The following is a 17,685-nucleotide window of genomic DNA, read 5'->3' as shown; positions in this document are numbered from 1 at the left end:
GTTATCTGAGACGTCGATTTGCATACCTTCTTTCAGGGATGCCTCTAGACTTCTTTCTGTCCTTGTCCACTAGGGGACTGATGCTAATCTGATTCTTCCATTGATGGGTTTGGATGCTTGCGACAAGGCTTCAGTAGAGAAATGTTTGCCAGTTTCAGCTTTTTTTTTCCAAAAGCACTTACTACAGTATACAGTTGTTTTGCTGTGAGTTCGAAGCACATCACCTTTCCACATAGGCCAAAATGCTGCAGCACCTGCTTTGAAGAATTGTGGGGGAATCCTGTTACCACCTTCTTCACAAAGCAGTTTACAACATTGGCATAAGCTTCTGATTTCCGTTTGGCACCTTAAACGTGGCACTCCAGCTTAGAGCCCAACATTTGCACTCCTAATTCGTTACCTTGTCTTGTTTTCCCGTCCTCTTCCTAAAATGTTTAGCTTTTGCTAAGCCATCCAAAGTCTTAATCACCATATATGGTTTCTAAAGCTGGGCCTATAAGGCATTTGTTGTTCTTGAAATCCGTGCTTACTCTTCATCTTAACGATTTTATTTTATTTATCTTTCACATTTGGAGTTCACTACAATGCCTGCATACAAATACTCTGCTTTATCAAAGCTAATACTCCCACCTCCAACCAGAGTCTTCAACTCCTTTAAGAATTTAAGGTGTGTTGGTTGTCTTTGTGAAAATTTGATCTATTTGTTACAGGTAGCCAGTGGAAGGTATTTGGGACCTGCAAAATGTTTCTTGTGGTTGAGGCACAATAATAATCTTGCTGTGGGTTCCCACTGACTGGGTGCCAAGAAGGAGGGGTTGTCATAGTTCATGTGGGAGGATAGGTGGGATGTGATTTGGTGGCATAGTTGCAGTGGAAGAAACAGGAGCATGTGACTGTGCTTACTTGAACTTGAGGGAGCGATTGATGGATATGGAATTGGGCGGGGAAGGTGCCCTGTTCGCCTGATCAAAGATACTCACTGCTCAAGTGGGCACATTCCCAAAGGTGCATGACCTTTTTGTTTTTAGAGGTTAAGCTTGGTTCACATCCAGGGCTTAATGGACTGGAGGAGGATTAAGGTATCACCTGCTGCGTGTGTAGTGAGGGAATTCAAAATGTAGTTTGCCAATGGTCAGAATGTGAAGTTGATGATAGGGTTGGTAAAGGTGAGCTTTGAGGGAAACTGCAGGTGATGGTATTTAATCAACAATTTACTCTTCAGGGGGCATTTTGATAGTTTATCTGGGGGAAACACTGTCAATTCTGAAGCTCTTAGCCACGCATAAGTCACTTGCTAAATAGCGTGAATACCGCTTCTCCACATAGCATACCATTTTTACTCACTAAGAGTAATCTAGCACCCGTTAGTGACAAGTCCAAGTTTTGAGGCTTGGGTTTATTAAGTCTTATTTTTCCTATTAGGTCCCCAGTGGCCGAGTTTGAAGGTAGCTCTTCCTTCAAAACAGGTTTAACCACTTGCATTGTGAAACTGAGGTTTGTTAACTCAAAGCTGTACAAACAACTGCTCAAGTGGCTTTCCCTTTGACGCAGACATATTGGACAAGTTCACACCTTGTCTTCAAACGATCCCTATATTATCTTTCACAAAGACGGAGTGGTCTTTGGCACGCTTTCTTCATTTCTGTTTGTTGGAATTTCAATCTTATGTGGAAAATATTTTTTCTGTTTTAACCTAGGCGTCATACCTCTCTATTTGACAAAGCTTTTTTTTTAAAGAAAATGTATATTTAGTTTACAGTTTATTACAAACTCTTACCACTAAAAAGAGGAATTAAAGAAAAACCAAACCATTTAACAATTCATCCATTGAAAACAAAAATACATAGTAAAAATACAAAGGTGGCAGGGGGAATGCACAATAATAAATTAGTGTTCAAAATCTATATATAACACACATTGATAAAAACAAACGTGCAGAATCCTGTATATAAATTCATCACAGAATCCCCCTCATAAATGATCTCAGAGCAAAAATTGATGCAAAGTCGTTTCCTTCATACAGACACTCCCACCAGTTATCCGAATTCAGGTGTGGTTTTGTGGCGATTATAATGTCCAAATAAGTTGTTGTCCTTGATCTCAGGATTGGGCAGAGAAGAGCTTAATGTTGTATTGACTGTGTATGCTCATTTCAGAATCTGCACAAAGTGTTATTGACGCCCTCTTGATGTCTATCAAACACCTCTCTTGTATGCAAAATATTTAGCCTGAGTCTTAGAAAAATATCTGTGTCTTTGGCTTGGAAACTTTGACAGATACTTTGGCACCACGTTTAGAAAACCAGAGCAACCTTTTGTTAAGGCAGGCAATTTGCACTTCAGCTTATTAAATTCTGTCACTCTCCAATCCAAGAACCACAATTTAGGCTCAACTAGATCAGGCCTGCACCTAAGGGACCATTCTGAGGAATCAATATTCTGTAACATGTTTTTACATAATGAGTACCAAGATCTCAAAGACCATTCTGGAGACATTCCAGGTTTAACACCGAAGATTTCGAATGGTGGCGGTCTGTCTTCTGCATCATTTTCCCATAAAGATTTGGGGAGTTCCAGACCACCCTTGTATATTGGTAGGAGGCCCAGCTCAGCTCTTCTGGCCGCAACTGGAACACAATTTGGTAGCCCCAGAATTCGACTCCAGAATGATCCCTCAAATCCGTCCCAAATTGTCTATGGTAAGGCCAAAGAGATCTAGGCCCCATAGGTTAATGTTGGTATGACCTTGTAGAATTTAATAATGGGGATTAGAGAGAATTTCCTGTATTTTTTGTGTAAAGCTATCCCTGGCGCCGTCACATTTTTCGCTCTACATTTTAAATCCGCTACCCACGGGGCATCATTGTTACTCGTGCTCATCCGTATTCCCAAATTGAGTCTAGAGCATTGACTATTTCATCATTCAGTTGCCAGGGAAGAAACCCTTTTTATTTCTCTCTTCTCTACAGCTTTCTCAGCACCATAATTTCAGATTTCCTTGCATTGATTTTCAAACCATTCCACTCAATGTACCCCTATAGGGCTTCAAGGCTACGCTGATGGCCTATGGGAGTCTGACCTACTAATAGTAGATCATACGCGTATACCATCGACCTCACTGCGGTACCATTGATTCTTGGAGGGAAGGTAGATGGTAGGTTTAAGGCATTCCTAAGATTTGAAAGAAATAAGCTGAAGACGGTTGGAGCCAAAGGGCATCCCTGTTTTAGGCCTCTAGATGACCCAATTTTCCTAGATAGTAGGCCTTGATTGTTTAGGCAAACTTGCACCATGGTCCCCTCATAAAGGGCACTAATTGCAGAGATCAACTCCGGCGGGCAATGCCATTCTTTCACCTTTTGCCACAATCTGTTCCGATCAACACTATCAAAGGCCTGTTGAAGGTCTATAAATGGCAAGTACAAGTGTCTTTTATTTTTGAGGCATTGTATCTTCAGTAGATTGATCATAATTAAGTTAACATTACAGCCCACTCCCTTAACAAACTCTGACAACGGTCAAAATTGCCTTGGTCCTATACCCACCTGTTCAATCTTGTCAACAGTAGGGCTGAAAATACCTTCCCCAACACATCCAAAGGGGCGATCGGCCGCTAGTTCTTTGGGTCTGACCTATCTCTCTTCTTGAAAATGTGGACTAGAATTGCTAGTTTCCAGGAAGGTGGAATCTTAGCCCTTTTAGCGATGTAGGTTAAAAGTGTGAAATAAAATTCTGTCCAATTTTCTGGAGCAGACTTAATTGAATTTGTAAGACCATCAGGGCCAGGAGCACGGGAAGTAGAGTTTCTTAATTACTTCCAAAATCTTTATCAAAGATAATAGGCCAATTATCCAGGTGCTCTGAGGGAGGTCAATTTATCTTTAGGTACTGCAAATAAGGATCCATAGTGGGCAACCCAACTCTATTCAGTTACTGGGTTACTCTATAAGGCATTCTGCAGTGATGGTCTATTATTTAGTATTTCCCAGAAGTTCCTTGTACTATTTGCGAAAAACTCCTGCAGCATTACTTCACCATCATTCTGCAAAATGATAGTTTTATGCGAAGCCACCCAGTTTCTGTATCTTTGTTTTTGCTTCCTCCTTTTCTCTAATATCATTATCGACAGGTCTCACCTATTTGTTATATCGGATCACATCATTTTCTTTTGTTCAGCCAGATCTTTATCAAACCTATGGGCTTGGCAAAAGAGTGGTCTCCCTCCTACATTGTTTTATTCCACAAAGTCAAGTAGGAGAGGCCTATAGTCTATCTCCTCAGCATAATTAGTAATGCTCTTCGACAGATTATCTGTAAGGGAAGGTACCTCAGTAGGGGAGATCCTTAGTCTATTTCTCCTCGGATTAACCTTCACACTACTGAGCTAACATTCGTAATTATTCTTCGATGCAAATTAGCAGACTAATTCCACCATATAATGATTGCTACAGTTCGTTTTCATTACCTCCAGAGTTGCGCACTGATGCAAGATAATAAATAATCAAGAGTTGCCCTCTGGTTGCCTCAAAACAAAGTTGGTGTGCCAGGCATATCTTGTGGAGTGTTACAATTTAGCATGTGAATCTGTCTCTCCCATTGTTTGCAACCACACTAAAGCCCTGCGTTCTTTCCCATTTGCATTCTAGTGACATCTCTACCTCCTGAATTTTAAACATTCTATATTCAGGTCCCCACGTATGATAATTTTTAGGTTAGCATGGGAAACACTCCAGTTATCCACTATTTTGATTACCTGATCAGCAAACTCGATAGTTTCTCTTACAACAGGATTCGAGTACAGGTTTAGCAGGCACAACCATTCACCTTTTTCGGATCAATTATTTATCATCTCAATCAACAGCGCCTGAATGTATACATTAGGGTTACTATTTTCTTTTATTCTTAGCCCGATTCCATCCCTTACCAAGACCAGTAGGCCCGACATAGGCCGCCTCCTCCTCCACTTCTTTTCCACATTCAAGTATAGAAATTATCCATCAACCAAAGGCTTTCCCCTCAGCCACGTCACCTGCATACAAAAGATATCGGCTGCAATTCCTTTACATTCATCGTTGTTAAATAACTGGGCAAAACCCCTAGTGTGTTCCAGGTCTTAATAATTAGCCCTTCATGAAGGCTTTCAGCTAAGCATTGATTTTTATCTCAAGTCGCCAGAGCTTGTGATAACCAATCCCAGGATTCAACCTGGTCATCTTTGCCTTCTAGGCTCTGTACTTCACAAAGTCTGTCACGCACCATTTGTTGTATTAATAGTCACTTTAAGTGAGTCAAAGTCTGTATAGAATTTCGGCGCATCCCTTTGAGGTATTCCTACTACTCTGGACCTGTTGAAAGGCCCCTCTAGTAGATGCCTTTGGGGGCCGAGGTGGAAACCTCGGGCGACTACTCGAGGAAGATGCTCTTTTTTGAAGTTGAGATTTCTATGTTAGTCTCGTTAATGTCAAACCCCAAGGCTCTTGGGGCAGCTGCCTCCTCCATTAATTGGTTACGCACTAGGGTTGATGGTATATGTAGACGCACTAAGTCAAGCTTGTTTTCGTCACAAAACTCTACTGCTGTTATATCGGCAGAGTCTATGGCGGCTAGTTTTGCGATAAGACGGAATAGGCGCAGAATGTTTTTTTCGATTTAGGATTAATCCATCCTCTATACTAAGGATACGTTCTAGTATCAAGGATTTTGCAGATGTTGGACGTGGTGTCACTTTTTTTCTCTTCAGAGCTGGATGGTAGTCAAAGGCCTGATTTACTTCTCTCAACTCTCTGCCATGTAGGGTTCTGGTAGATTGGTAGCATGAAGATGTTTGTTGGGCTCCCTCTGCCCAATTTTATGCCTCGTAGTTTTTAGCCCCATTTTTTGCTTTTTAGCATCTTGAATTATCTTATCAGATAATGGCCTTTTTTCGGCTAAGGTCTTAAATGGCCCAGATGGGAGAACAGTTGGGCCCTGTAGTAGTTGGCATCTGATTGCATATGACTACCGGCCTGATCTTTTTCTTCTGTACCAGTGAGGAGGAGGCATCCATTGTCGCGCCTTGATCCCCCTCTTCAATCTCGCCTGACTCGTCATCATCATAGACAGAGAGAATCTGAAGGGTTTGATCAAAACTGTGAGTCGTCAGTCTTCTTGTTCATGTGGATGGTATGTTACATTTTCTTCATTTCAATTTACCTTTGATTTTTTTTATTTGTTTCACAGGTGGCTCTGTAAGGTAAAATACGTTTTCATTGGAAGGTTCTTGAGTCGTATGATTTTGCTTTCTTGGTTAATTTCATATTTTTTTGTTTTGTTTTATCGGTTTTGTTTTATCTTCCCCTCTGGATCGTGATCTTTTTGAAGTTGAATATTATGTAATTTTGGTCCTTCTTGGAGGGTCCTCTAAAGCCAGGACCCTGAGCTATGTTCTTGGTCGCTTGCTCCACAGGAGGGTCAAGGCTGGGATCCCCTGCAGATGGTTCGAGGAGAAGGCCCCCAGCATCCACCTCAATGAAACTGCGATCATTCATTGCATCTTGAGTCAATGGTAGCCATCCCTTGTGATGTAGAGCTTTGACCAGGCAATCGACCTTGTGGGATGCTTTGGGTTGGTTGTTCATGCCTCCCAATGATCTGCCTCCACAACCGGGACCGCCCCCACAGGTGTTTTTAAAAAGTTGTTGATAGTTATTTCAAGGTTCAACCTTTGCAAATCAGCCATATACACATCCCTTCTTTTGGGAGTGGTGGTCCCATTGACCTCATATTTGGACATCCCATCTTCATTTTGGGTATTCCGCTTGGAGGTTGTTTTTACTAAATCCATCAGAGCCTTTTTCACATCTCTTACCTCTTTAAGAAGACCTAAAATATTGTTTCTAATAGTTATTTTTGCCTCTCGCTCCCATCTACCCTTAACAGTGACGATAAAAGCCTCGATATATATTAATGCATCAGAGCTGTTATTATCAATTGGTCCTTAAAATTGTCATTAATGTTTTCATAGAATTTCAAGAAAGGAGCTAAGGAGATGTTAAGTGCAGACATAATAAAGGCTTCAGTATTCACTGACTTAGCTGGCTTCAGAGCCGTAGATATGCTGGCTCTTAGTGAGTGGAGCGCCCTTTCTGGACGATACTGGAGGTCTTCATCCTCCTGTTCTGATGAGCTTGCATCAGTGGACAAATTAGACAAGATGATGCATTATTCCTAATGCTCGTTGTCTTCCCGGCGTGAACCACAGAGGGTCTACTTGTTAGTCGTTTATTTACTGTGTCCCTTCCACAGGCTTCATCGATATCATCCCCAGAGTCCATTTGGGGCAGGGCAGTATTATTCATCCTTCTTTTCTTTGCTGTATTAATCTGAGGGTTCTGTGGCAACTTCCTACTTTCTTCACTCAGGTTTCCAGCATTCAGCAGGACATTAGTTTTCAGTCCCCTCTATGTAGTGATAGGTCCTGCAATATCCCCTGAGAGCTGGGCCGCTAGGCTTGCATGAAGGCGTTCTTCTACCTCTGGTGTCTCTAATGCTGTATGTGGGAACACTGGAGTGGCATGAATCATAACAGATTCTACTCTCTTAGAGAATTCCACTTTAGTGGCAGAAGCCAAAACGTTTGTAGACGGCAGCTTTTCCCTATCCTCAGTGTACATCCTACTCTGGAAAGCAGAGCTCAGTTGCTGGGTTGATTCTGGTCTGTACTCGTAGGTAGATCCAGACAAGTCCCATGTGGCGTTCCATAGAATTTTCTGGTCTTAGTATGTTTGGGGCCGAACACCCTTCAACATAGATGTATAGTTTGCAGATCTGCTCATCCGGCAAGTTCAGTATAGTTGCTCCCTCCCCATAATCAGTGGTGTTTGTCACCCCGGACAGGCCCACTAACATATCGGCGTCTGACACCTCCGAGCGATTCCTGTAGATCACCCTCGTACTTTCCTGGGGAATCGAGCCTTCCTTCCCAGGATTACTGTTCGAATGCCACAGGGGGGAATTAGCCGCAAAGAATCATCTTCCCTCCATTGAGGACGAGGGAGCCGATTATACATTATTTCCCCCCCCCCCCGGCTGTCACGTCACGAATATCTAGGCAATAGCTCTCCCGACCAGTTTCAAGTCCAGTGAGTTATAGTCTTGTGGCAATTTGCGTGGCCGGACTCCTCCCTCTATGTTTATTATGACCCGTGGAATCTGTGGTGTCTTCCCCATTAAAATGCACCTGCACCTCCATCAAGGGTATACCCACTTCCTAGTTTGTTGTAGAGATACAATGACTGGTTCTCAGAGTGTCACACGTACCTTGATATTCTTGATTCCTTTGTTGCTTCCGAGTATGCGATAAAGTCTGCCATTGCGTTTGCCATCTTGTCCTCAGGGGGGCTCCTGTATTAGGTCCATTATCCGGCTCCTGCTCCATATCGCTGAGCTGGGAACCCCAGAGACCCAGGAAACACTGGTAACACTCTCTGCCACTCTCCACTACGCGTTTGGCAGGGGTTTTTGTGCAGATACTCCTCCTTCTCAATGGAGACAATGGACAGGCTGCAGCGTTCCGCACTAGTAACACTCCCTGCAACGTTTCATAATCTGGATGTTACCAGAGCTCTTAAATTCTGCTTGGAAAAGACCAGATCTATCCAAAGTCCTGGGTATCTTTTTGTTACACATCGTAGACATTGTTCATCTGGCAATGGTAGCTGTATGTGCTTTCTTAGAAGCAGAGTTCCCTGGTTTTATGAATCCAACAGAATTGGAGGTGTTCAGGTTCCTCTGTGACTTACTGCCCAACCCACCACAGCTAAAGCAGCATCTGTTCCTTTTCAGAGACATGCACCTATTGCAGACATCAGTATAGTAGCTACGTATGTTAGCATTCCTTTTTTATAAGCACTGTTGCTTTAATTCATTAACTAGAAAGGATGCTGCATTTGGCCGGGATGTCATACTCTTTATGCTTGAACCGCTAGTCTGGGTATATGCATTTGTCCGTGACCAAACCTTTTGGTCTATAAAATCAGATTCTGAACCAGTTTTGAAGAATGGAGCAGCATGAGTAAGGAGAAAAATACCTTCAAGCTAATTGTGGTATTCATACTCGTAGCAACCCCTCTTTCACGATATCGTCCTAGACATTCCGTAGCTGCATATGCTGTGGTACAACCTGTGTGTCTGAATAAAACGGTGGTGTAATGTTAAACAGGTGGGGTGCATGCATTCACTGCCAGGTGTCTGTGTATGAGCGATTAAAGACTAAGAGTAGCAAGCACCTTGAATAACTTGCTTTTTAACTGCTTTTTCACAGTTGTCCAAATTATTTTTAAAATGTTGCTCACTTACTAAAGATATACTACAAAACAAAGCACACACCTCTACAAAGCAGATCTCAAAATTAGTGTTTGTTTGAAGTTAGGGTGGTGTCCTTTTGCTTTTTTGAAATATTGTTTACATTAGACGTTTTACAACTCTCCTTTGTATTGCCTCCGTGTCTGGTCGTATTCTTTGTATGTATGGAGATTTACTAAAATAGTTTACAACAGTAACGCTTTAGGGGTGGCCCAGAGAGTATAACGACGAATAAGGTTTCTTACCTTAAAAAAAAAAATTTACACAAGTAAGTCCACCAACACAACCATATGTATTCTGTGCGCATTCCGTTCATCAAGTTTGTGTAGAACATCGATTAATACAATAATGGCTTGGCTAGTTTCTAACGCAGACCTCGTTTTAGTTTTTAGCATACACCTGTGGACTTGTCAAAGGAGCCTTATCTAACCTTGGTATCAACAGCACTGTGACAGCAGAAGTACCAGTTATGCCAGCATGTAAGTACTGTTGGGCTGTACAACAAACGTAGTTCACATAACTAAGGAATGGCGCTTTAAGTATTGCAAATCAGAAGTGATTATTTTTTTCTAATGTCAGGTTATCTACTTCCAGGATGAAAGCAACCACCCCAAAATGTACAATTTGTCATAAAAATAAAGCGTACAAATATTAAATGGAGCGTATACTTTGTATGCATAGCACAACATGACTTGAATTGCCTTCAAACCCTTATTGGCTGTGAAAGGTGATGCCTCTAGCCCATGTGCCGCAAGCCCACTATCCCGAGATGAGAAGATGCTGTGATGGCACTCTGGCAACCAAAACTGTTTTTTACAATAATTTTGTCAGGCTCATTATAACTATTGCGTACTTCATATTTTCAATTCTAGTATTGTATATGTTAATACATATGCCATCTCTCATTCACTGTAGGCAAAAGATGTTTGCATCTCTGCAGTCTACAGTGTCCCTGTGACCACCTTCCGTATTGCATCGCTGCTCATTAATTAGGGACGAGCTTTGCCACTCTGTGAGCTTATAAAATGACTGTTAAAACATTTGCTTAAAACAATACAGAAAGGTGCATGGTTTATAGCTGCACAGTATACTCTGTGCGTGCAAAAGTGTGCCAAAGGGTCACTCCTATAGCACATGTACCAAGTGCACTGTGCTGGCTAGCAGAGGTAAAGCACACTGAATCCAGAAGAACACAATCCCTGAGTAGACATGGAAGTGTCACAATAGGTGATGCCTTTATCAAAGCATGTAGAGGAGATCTTAGCCGTGACAGCCCAGCACCTCTCCCCATTAGCCTTGCCACTTGAATGATTGCACAGCTTGTCTGTCTGCCTGGCACAGTGGCCCAAATGCTGCGACTTCCTGGCGAGACCCTTGACCCTAACCACTTAACATTTGTTCAAAAAGGATTAGAACACAACAGGCTTGAGAAAAGTATCTTTGAAAAACGAAATAATGCAACAACAAAAAAATTACATTGGCACAAAGGATGTTACCGCCACAAATATAGTATTTGGATTGTATTATGTGGGAGATGTCGTTTCGGTAGTGAGGTGAGGTTGCCCTATTCAACCAGTTTTTTGCAGAGCATTCATTCACCGAATACAGCTGGCGAAGTTCACTGACTAAAAGGCATCACTTTATATTCAAAATGGCCCAACATAGGGCCTCATTACAGTTATAGTTGTGCAGGTAGGAACAGCGGTAATGCATCAGTAATTCCGTTATCACTGCATTACCACACCACTGTTCCAGTCTGATGGTAAGATGGAGGATTTACCGCCAGCAAAATTGCTGGAGGTAAATATTCCACATTACCACCAAAAATCGGTGCAATCCCCATGGAGTCCGATGGACTCTGAAAATGGGGATTAACACTGCCCTACCACAATTTGTAATCTGTGGGACCAAGTGACAGTAATGGTAATCGAGTTTGGTGGTAATTTGGCATATTTACTGCTGAGTTACCATCAAACTTGTAATGAGACCCATAGTCTTTAAGGCCATCTTCCATTCACATCCCTTCTTGTTTCTTACCAAACTGTAATCCATTCCCAAATCAGGTCGTAGGATATCGTTTCTCCTTGCACTTGATATAACACTTGCACTTGATATAACAACTATCCAACTATGTTACAGATATTGGTAGTTAATTGCAATGTAATTTCCATTTCCTCCCCCCACAATCCATGTAGTGTCAAAGATCCCCATTTTTTGTTTAGTTTATCTTTGTTCTAGTACTACTTGTGCATTTGTATTAAAGGCAAATTCAGTTTACCATGAGTAGTGACTTTTTCAGGCATGAGTTCTACATCTCAAACGTAAGGACGTTGTGTTAGTAAGCTGTTTGATTACGAAATACTACATGCATCAACATAGTCCCAGTACCTCTAAGCAATAGATCATTACTTAAGTAGCTCCCAAACTTTGCTCTTTGTTTAATGACTTACTTGAAACCAGCAAACTACACATTTTCTTCTGTCTGAAGGCGCTTTAGCAGATCGTTCACTAGATTTAACATAGTTTTATGGTATACTGTTAAGATGGATATCTAAACTCTGGCCTGGTCGACAAAGTTTAGAAGCCCACCCCACTAATAGTGAACAGGGGAAACTGGGAGCTGTAGCCAAACCAATCAAGGTAGCATAGTGAGTGGTCAAGGCTAAGTCTCAGGAGAGGTGAGTGGGGTCAGGGGTCCTCAATAAGTTCACACACTGAGCAATCAAGGATTACATTTAGACAGTAGGTTTAACACTACTATATTTATTGTTAGCCAAACACACACTATGTGAAATAAATCAGACCAGTGATATTATCGCACACTACTAAATAATATATACAACATATATGCAGTCATTGTTGCTCAATGCAAAGTAGACAGTAACTCCCAGCCACCAAATACTTAAAAGGGAAAGTAAGTAATTAACAATTGCACCAACAGTCCACAGGATTATGAACCCCAACTTGTAAAGTCCAACCCGTGCCCAAATGTTCAGAAAGTTCTCAATAGTTTTGGGAGTTGTGGGGCGGGAGCAGTTAGAGAAATGTTCCTGAGGATCTGAAGAGTGGTTGAGTGGTTCAGAAGATTGTTCAAGGAGTTTACTGGTGAGTAAAATGCTTTACTATATTTTGTAGGGCTTTTGAAGTGTTGCCAAAGCCAAGAGTTGTAAACTAAATCAAAGTTCTTCACAACCTTTTAAAGGGTGGCGATGGGGCACCGGTAAGTATTGTTACTACTCACCACCCATACTCTGATTACTTCTTAGACTTGGAAGGTCGCTGGAGGTAGGTTTTCCCACCGTGGGCTTGAGGCGAAGATGCCCAGGAGCAATGGGCAACCCTTTCCAGCAGAGAAATGCAGCAGTGCAGCAGACAACAATGCAGGCCTTTTCTAGGCACTCTACCGGATTGGGGGGAAGGCCGGTTCCAGCAACAGTCACTGACTTAACGGCAACAGCAGGTGTCACAGTTAAGGAAAGTCTTCTATCTTGGGACCCGTTGATGCTGTGTTGCCGAAATGCCACGGGAAGGCTATGTGCAGGACAAACTGAAGACCCCTGAAGTTCTGAGTCAAAGCGAAGAACGTTGATGTTTGTACCACAGTAGCTCAAACTGGAGTTTGTCAGTCCACTGGATGACCCAGGAACACTTCCAAAGACTCCAATTTACAGGACCACGAGAAGACGTCGGGGCTTGTTGTTTCCATCTTTTCAGAGGGTCGGTGCACCAAGGATCTTTTGAGATGAGTAGCCAGACACAGCTCCACCGGAACCGCAGAAAGATTTGGTCACCAGGCCTCTTAAGGATCAGTCCACAGGTCTTCCTTCATCTGCACAGCTACACAGAATACTTGGCTCCTCTTCAGATCTGTACAAATGGATGCCGGACCCCTCCGGTGAGCACCAATACTGAGCCCAACCAATAGATGATCTGCCCCACACACACCTGAGCAGTGGTCCAATCGGGGACCACTGTGGGCGTAAATCATACATACACTCCAGGCATACAGAAAGCAATTTGTGAATTGGGACCAGGCCGTCCCAATTGGCTTGCAAGACGCATGGCCTTTATTAGAGCGCAGAAGCACTGCTTTCCTGGGCAAATGCATGACCATAATAGGAAATTCCTGACCTGAGAAGGCAGGAAGCGGGCCATAGAACAAAATGGCCAAAGAACAAGCGAAAACCCTTGTGACACGGCCAAGTTAGAACACTAGACACAGGTAGTAGCCAAACGCCAGAAGGCTAACTAAAAATACAGTAAACATGGTCAGAATGTAGCTGCTACCACCACCTGTCTTTAAGCACATTTAGAAGTTACCAATAAATCATGTGTAGTGTAGGGTGATACAAAAGTATCCCCATTTCGCTGCATTGGAGTATATTGTGCCATATGGAAAAGTTGCCCAAACCAAGATAACATGTAAAACGAAAAAGGGAAACAGTTACCCAATACTGGCAGTCTGAAGGACTGGCCAGTTTCCCCAAAAGAAATGAGTAAAAGGCCAGTTGTGTGAACCTGAATGTGTCAATTGTAAAAAGTCAAGACAAGGTGTAAAATCAAAAGCAAAAGGTTTGGGGTTCCATAGAATATGGAGGAAAAGTTGCTCCAAGAGAAAGCTTTCCTAACATCTACCACATCTATTACTGACTCATGTAAACTAAGCCCATGTGCCCTTACAATGGCATCAACAGCAGGCACTCCAATCACGCTTAACTAAAACTTGTCAGACCTCGAGAAAGCTTTAAAATACTGTCAGACGAGACCACCAGGGGTTGCAGACAGAATGGAACACTTAACCGCCGTCTCCCTTGACTAGCTTCCTAAACACTATTTGCCACACTGACCCTTACCAAGTGCCCCCACCTCAATCCTCCCTGCGACGGTCAACTCGACACTAGGCTACAGGCTCTCACATCACTTATGACAACTGGTTAGGGAAGACCCCCTAACGCAGTGTGCACACCCACCCAGCAGAATAAAGAGCTATTAGAGGAACCTTGCAAGAGCCTACAAATGCCATATGCTAGACCCCAGCACATCCACACATCTGAATAGCTTTCGTAGAGACCCAGGCACAACCAAAGTGAGTCAAATGGAGGACACGCTCTCTGCCGCAAGTGACGATAAAGATGGATCAACAAGGGCAGACATACGTCTGCTCCTGGAAGAGATTAGATCCATAGTGTGGCCTGTCGGTGGCAATCTCAGAACTGAAAGGGAGGGTGGATAAGGTTGAAGAAAGGCTGTAAGTAATAGAAAACAACCAGCTGTTGGCTGACCTGGTCAAGATGAAAACAGAAGGGTGCATGCAAGAGGTAGAGCAAAAGGAGAGAGACCTCCCGTTGAAGATAAATGACCTTGAGACTGAGAGCGATGGTCCAACATTCGAATCATGGGTCTAAAAGCCACAGGGTGAATCCAATCTTTCCCTCGAACAGAGAGTGAAATCACTCATAAGTGGGCTTTTCGTTTCCCACCCTCCAACCCCCACCCCACGCCCGGGGATATCATTTGATAGGATTCATTGAGGGTTTCCATGTGCTAATATTGCTTCAAAAATGTCGCCATACAAGAATGGCACAGTTTATTTGCGGCGATATTACCCCATGGAAGGTTCACCCCTACAAATCCCATATTTTTTTAATGGGAGCGGGGGACACACCCTAACCCCCGCTCCCATTACACCCTAATATTAACCCCACTAATAATATCGCTTATGCCATTTCCCCACGAATATATATTTTGCAATGTTATTGGTGGGGATAATATTACGTGATACCCATCGAGGAGGCGGGGGGGGTACCTAACAGTCCACAGTCAGTCCTTGTAAAATGCCACTACTTTAAACAGAAGACGGACCTACTTCAAAAGACAAGAAAGAAGGGGGAATTAACCTTCGAGGGCTCAGAGTTCTGAATATAGTAAGACATCTCGGTGACAACGCTGAACAAGAGGAGGGAGTGCCGTCCACTGATGCTATGTTTACAAGAAAGAGACATGCGATATCGGTGGTTATTCCCGTTGGCACTTTTTTATTTATTTATTTGTTTGTTTGTAATGCGTCGGTAGCCCGCAGGCATCAGGGCGCAGAGAGACAAATTAGAGTTGGGCAGAACGATAGGTGGGAACTAGTGGTGGCACATTATTTGAAGAGGTGAGTCTTCAGGTTTTTCCTAAAGATTAACAGGTTAGGCTCTGCTCTCAAAGTACCGTACTGTCCTTGGAGCATTGAGGAGAGGAATTCAGAGTCCCCACGCAGGAACAAGTAGAAGGGGTCCTGAAGCAGAGAATCGTAGTTCGGAAGTAGAGGGCATACACAACACTTCGTGCACTAAGAATGGAGGACAAAATCCCTGCCTCTAGAAGAAGTCAACCCGCTGGCACAAGAACATTTTGTAGATTCAACACCCCTTGAATCGGATTATGCTCCTTTTTTACACCTTGGGCATCAGACCGCCGCTCGATTTGTCCTATTAAGGCCGAGAGAGCGATTTAAGCTTGCTCTGGATGCTCGGTCCTGCAAGAGTTTGCCGGTGGGACACTGAGGCTGTCTTGTATATTTATAATAGAGATTGTTTTATACATTTAGTTATCTTCTTGTTGGTTGGCAATGGATAAGGGGCCTCATTTGGATGGACCTTACATATTTGGGAATCTTCTTGGCAGAGTTGCAATCCCATTCCGAAATGATGGTTGGACGAGTTCTGGGGAAATGGGGGTTCAGGTGGAAATTAATTACCATTTCAATGCTGGCTCTATATCACCACATGGGGCTGATAAAATGGAGCAAGTTACCTTTATTAAAGAGATGAAAATTGGGGTGCAAGCAGGGAATTGGAACGCGGTTGGGTCGTGGTCGTAAAGAGTGGGGTCGAACTTGAAAATTCATCATGATGATGTTAAGGTTTGGTCCTTAAACGTGAAGGAATTGAACTTGCATCAGCAATGCTCGATGGTCGGTGTGAATTTAAGCAATCTGGCCTAGTAAAACTTTTCCTGCAGGAAACTAAATTTAAGACTGGGGGAATGCAGGTTGCGAGGGATGGAATTAGTGCTAGCGTTATGGTCCTCGGGCCCATTGAAAAAAGCAGAAGTGGGAATTTTGGTCAAGAAAACTCTTGGCCTCGAAATTACGCAAGTAAGAAGAGCAATGATTGCTGCAATAATTGGCAATATAGGCCGCAAGGCAGTCACGCTCTGTTCACTGTATGTGCCCAATTAGCAACAAATCTTGTTTAGTACTGAATCATTGGCAATCCTCGGTGCATGGAAAACGGGCAGTTTAATTTGCGGTGTTGACTTAAACCACATCATAGACCCATTGCAAGATTGGTCATCCCTGTTCCTCTAGCCACCCAGGATGGCGATGCTTTGAAGACTCTTTTGTGAGAACACTTCATAATAGACACATGGACAACAACACATCTGGAAACTCACTTTTCACTCCCCGTCGCCCGAAACATTCAAAGGGATTGGTTCCTCTGACGTATTCCACATCTATAACAGGTAATCACCACAGCTGTGCTGCTTTGGAAAATTTTCGGCATCGATACGCTGTCCTCGACGGCCTCCGTCGAGCCAACGTCACTGGATGTTATAAGTAGGATGCACAACGCCAGTAGCCTAAGTTCCGTTTTTTCCACGAATGTGTTTGCTTCTGAGATCTCGGCGTGCCTCGGTTCTTCTGAGTTATATTCTATTGGTTGTTCAGCCGTGTTCGTTTGTGAAGATATCATGTCTTCGCCGTCTTCTACCCCGTGGCTGGGTTTCAAGAAGTGTCGGGACTGCGGTTCCAAGATGTCGCTTACGGACCCTGCCTCTGGTGCCTCTGTGAGGACCACGCCACGGATGATTGTGACGATTACCAGTTGTTAACATCGAAGGCCTTGCGGGAGCGGAAGAAGCTTTCTGATGGTAGGGTTTCCAAGCCCCAGAAGTCGAAATCCGCTGGGCTTTCGACCGACGATTCGAGAGGCGACTCTCCGCGTTTTCGGCGTAAATCCAGGGGGTCTCGGTCCTGGAGTGGTTCCTGCCATTCCTCTGCCTCTTCGAGGCACTCGCGGAAGTGCCGTCACTGGTCTCCTTCCTTGTCTGAGGACTCCGTCCGTCGGCGGGCTGCTTGTCCCAACAAGCACTCTTCTCCTGCAGAATGGGATGCATTTCGTACGGAGATGATGGTGATTTTTCCAGTCGCAGGGCTCCGTTCCGTCCGTGCCTTCGAAAGAAGCTGGCAGGGAATGTGCTAGGACCACTGCTCACACGCCTTCGGGCTAGGGTGGTTGGCACGATCATCGGGCGCCTTTGAGGTCCAGATTGGACAAGGTGGACCGCTCTAGTTATG

At 43.5% G+C, this 17,685-nt stretch overlaps 1 protein-coding gene across 1 annotated transcript in view; it reads left to right on the top strand.

The window, feature by feature from the left end:
- Window positions 1–17,685, top strand: part of LOC138566888 (trafficking protein particle complex subunit 6b-like) — a 279,670-nt gene that overhangs the window by 180,982 nt on the left and 81,003 nt on the right. The window contains exon 5 of the mRNA XM_069644613.1: window positions 9,727–9,820. Coding sequence (XP_069500714.1) covers window positions 9,727–9,820 — 94 coding nt within the window. The remainder of the gene's footprint in view (window positions 1–9,726; window positions 9,821–17,685) is intronic.

This window comes from Ambystoma mexicanum, chromosome 2p (genome assembly GCF_040938575.1).
Source record: "Ambystoma mexicanum isolate Mex_15411 chromosome 2p, UKY_AmexF1_1, whole genome shotgun sequence".
In the NCBI taxonomy this organism is placed as follows: Eukaryota; Metazoa; Chordata; class Amphibia; order Caudata; family Ambystomatidae; genus Ambystoma; species Ambystoma mexicanum.
This window is presented reverse-complemented; position numbering and strand designations above follow the sequence as displayed.